This window comes from Entamoeba dispar, genomic scaffold (genome assembly GCF_000209125.1).
Source record: "Entamoeba dispar SAW760 scf_1105229457775 genomic scaffold, whole genome shotgun sequence".
Classification (NCBI taxonomy): Eukaryota; Evosea; order Mastigamoebida; family Endamoebidae; genus Entamoeba; species Entamoeba dispar.
Genome location: NW_001852861.1, coordinates 329 through 1,168, shown reverse-complemented (window position 1 = coordinate 1,168; position 840 = coordinate 329). Strand labels below are relative to the sequence as shown.

Here is an 840-nt window from a genome sequence, read left to right as displayed (position 1 = left end):
ATCAGATAAGTACATAAGTACAGAGGTGGATGATATCTAGAACACATATATCAAAAGTAAAGATAATAAAAGGTAGTAAAGGTAGTAAAGGTAATAAAGGTAATAAAGTTAATAGGGATAGTAAGAATATAAGGAAAGGAAGTAGTAGTTACATAGTATAAAACACTATAAGTAGTATAAGTAGTATAAGATAGTATAAAATAGTATAAAATAGTATAGATAATATAAAAGAATAGAGTGTACACTAAAAGTATAATAAAAGGAATATATAAGTTTAATAGATGTAAAAATATAGTAATACATGTCATATAGATGTACAAAAAGGTGGGAACGGTGAGTATCGAACTCACGACCTTAAGATTATGAGACTTACGCTCTACCAACTGAGCTACGTTCCCTATTCAAACAATAACATAGAATAAAAACAAAAATAGATATAATAATAGTGGAAACATATAATAATAGTGTATATCTATATTAATAGGTTATAGTGTATAAAGTATAGATATAATAATAGTCTATAAAGTATAAAGTATAAAATATAAAATATAAAGTATAAAATATAAAATATAAAGTATAAATATAATAATAGTCTATAGTCTATAGTCTATAAAGTATAAAGTATAAAGTATAGATAATAGAATAGTGTATAGTCTATAAATAATAAAAATAATAATAGTATATAAAGTATAGTGTATAAATAGAATAGTGTATAGTATATATAATATAAATAGGATAAGTATAATAGTATAGATAAAGGTGTATATATAATATAAGGATAAGTTATAGATAAAAAGACGAGCATAGCAGGGATCGAACCTGCAATCCTCAGATCCGAAG

General features: G+C 23.2%; 1 protein-coding gene across 1 annotated transcript, besides 3 other annotated features; it reads right to left on the bottom strand.

Moving 5' to 3' along the window:
* Window positions 1-50: 50 nt before the first annotated feature.
* On the bottom strand, window positions 51-455 carry EDI_224750 (uncharacterized protein; the record flags this gene model as incomplete). Its single annotated transcript, XM_001733709.1, has 2 exons — window positions 51-383; window positions 408-455. The coding sequence occupies 2 exons, from the start codon at window positions 453-455 to the stop codon at window positions 51-53; spliced, it is 381 nt and encodes a 126-aa protein (XP_001733761.1).
* Window positions 182-227: a microsatellite.
* Window positions 454-588: a microsatellite.
* Window positions 571-753: a microsatellite.
* Between the last annotated feature and the right edge of the window lie 87 nt (window positions 754-840).